This window comes from Emiliania huxleyi (assembly GCF_000372725.1).
Source record: "Emiliania huxleyi CCMP1516 chromosome Unknown EMIHUscaffold_198, whole genome shotgun sequence".
Lineage (NCBI taxonomy): Eukaryota > Haptophyta > Isochrysidales > Noelaerhabdaceae > Emiliania > Emiliania huxleyi.
Window position 1 is genome coordinate 153,544 of NW_005200615.1, and position 1,407 is coordinate 154,950.

The 1,407-nt window shown below is 68.5% G+C and overlaps 1 protein-coding gene across 1 annotated transcript in view; it reads right to left on the minus strand.

The window, feature by feature from the left end:
* Positions 1 to 935: 935 nt before the first annotated feature.
* Positions 936 to 1,407, minus strand: part of EMIHUDRAFT_233903 (hypothetical protein) — a gene marked incomplete at both ends in the record, with an annotated part of 4,030 nt that continues 3,558 nt past the window's right edge. The window contains one exon of the mRNA XM_005781897.1: positions 936 to 1,175. Within this exon, the coding sequence (XP_005781954.1) occupies positions 936 to 1,175 (240 nt within the window). The remainder of the gene's footprint in view (positions 1,176 to 1,407) is intronic.

Consider the following 1,407-nt stretch of genomic DNA (forward strand, 5'->3'; position numbering starts at 1 on the left):
GGAGGGGCTGTCATGCTGATGGAGGCTGCAGTGTGTGGCGAGAGGGACGCACGCACCAGCGCTCCTGCGCGTCACGCGCCTACTGACACTACGGCACTACTACTCGCTACTCTGCCCACCTCCTCCCCCGCGTCGGCTCGCCTCTGCCCGCCCCGCCCCCGACGCGGGCCAGAGCCACGGCCGCGGCCGCGCCCTCCTCCCCGCGCCGCGCCTGAAGACAAGCCCGAGAGACTCTGACGCACACGCCACTGGGTCGGGGCTCGTCCCTAATCTCCCCGGATCTCCCCGGATCTCCCCGGATCTCCCCAGATCTCCCCAGATCTCCCCAGAGTCCCTCCACGCCAAATCTCCCCCCGCCTCCCCCGCCCCCCCCCTACCTCGGCGTACTGAGGCAAATCCTCCCCCCTCGGCGCATCTCTCCCCCCCTCTCCCCCCATCTCCCCCCACACCGGCGCCCGAAGCGCCGAGCCCGGTCGGCGAGAACTGCGACACCGGCTCGCGCGGCCGCTTGGCGCCGCTGATGTCCGGAGGGCGGCAGAGGCCAGGGTGCTGCTTCCCGCCAACCTACAGCCCGAGGGGGGGGAAGGGGTTTGAGGCACCCCCGCCGTCGTCTCTGTCGCCGCTCCCTGCGAGGCTGTGACGTTGACGATGGTGCACCCGTTGATGCCGCACACGCGGTCGTTCATGCGCGACCTATGACAGTGGTGCAGCCGGTGGCAGTGTGCCTCGTGTCGGCTCCCCGCGCCAATCGTGTGCAGCGTGTGTGTGTGCGTGTGGGCCGGTCCTCCATGCTAGGAGGTGTGTGACACTGACTGACTGACTGACTATGATAGTGGTATACGCTCCCCATTCCGTGGCCGGCTTGCCGGCCGCACTCACAGCTAATCTACCTCTATCCACCACCGGACGTCGAAACGGCTTGAGGGCCTCTAGCCCTATTTCGACCCGGTGGTGAAATAGAGATAGACGGACGCCGGAAGGGGCGGCGGGTGAGCTACTAGCGAGAGCTCGCCGCACCGGCTCTGCGAGGCGAGAAGCGCCGCCCGCCACTGCTCGGCGGTGCGCGTCTTCCTCTGCAGCGTGTAGCACCACGCGCCAGCCTCGTCGCGCTGCCACCACGGCCGGAGCTCCGCCGCCGTCGCAGAGTGGATCTTGTTGTACCGCGCGGCGAGCACCTGGAGAGGTGAGGCCGGGTACACTTCTCCACACACACACGAGGTGGTGGGGCGAGGGCCGGGCAAGTCCCTCGCGACTCCACGTCTAGACGACAGGAGCCGCACGGCAGTCAAAGTGCAAGGCCCGGTGCGCGTGGGTGCGCGGCGAGGCGAGCACCCGAAGAGAGGAGAGGAGGAGGAGAAGGAGGAGGAGGAGGAGGAGGAGGAGGAGGAGAGGAGGACGAGAGGAGGA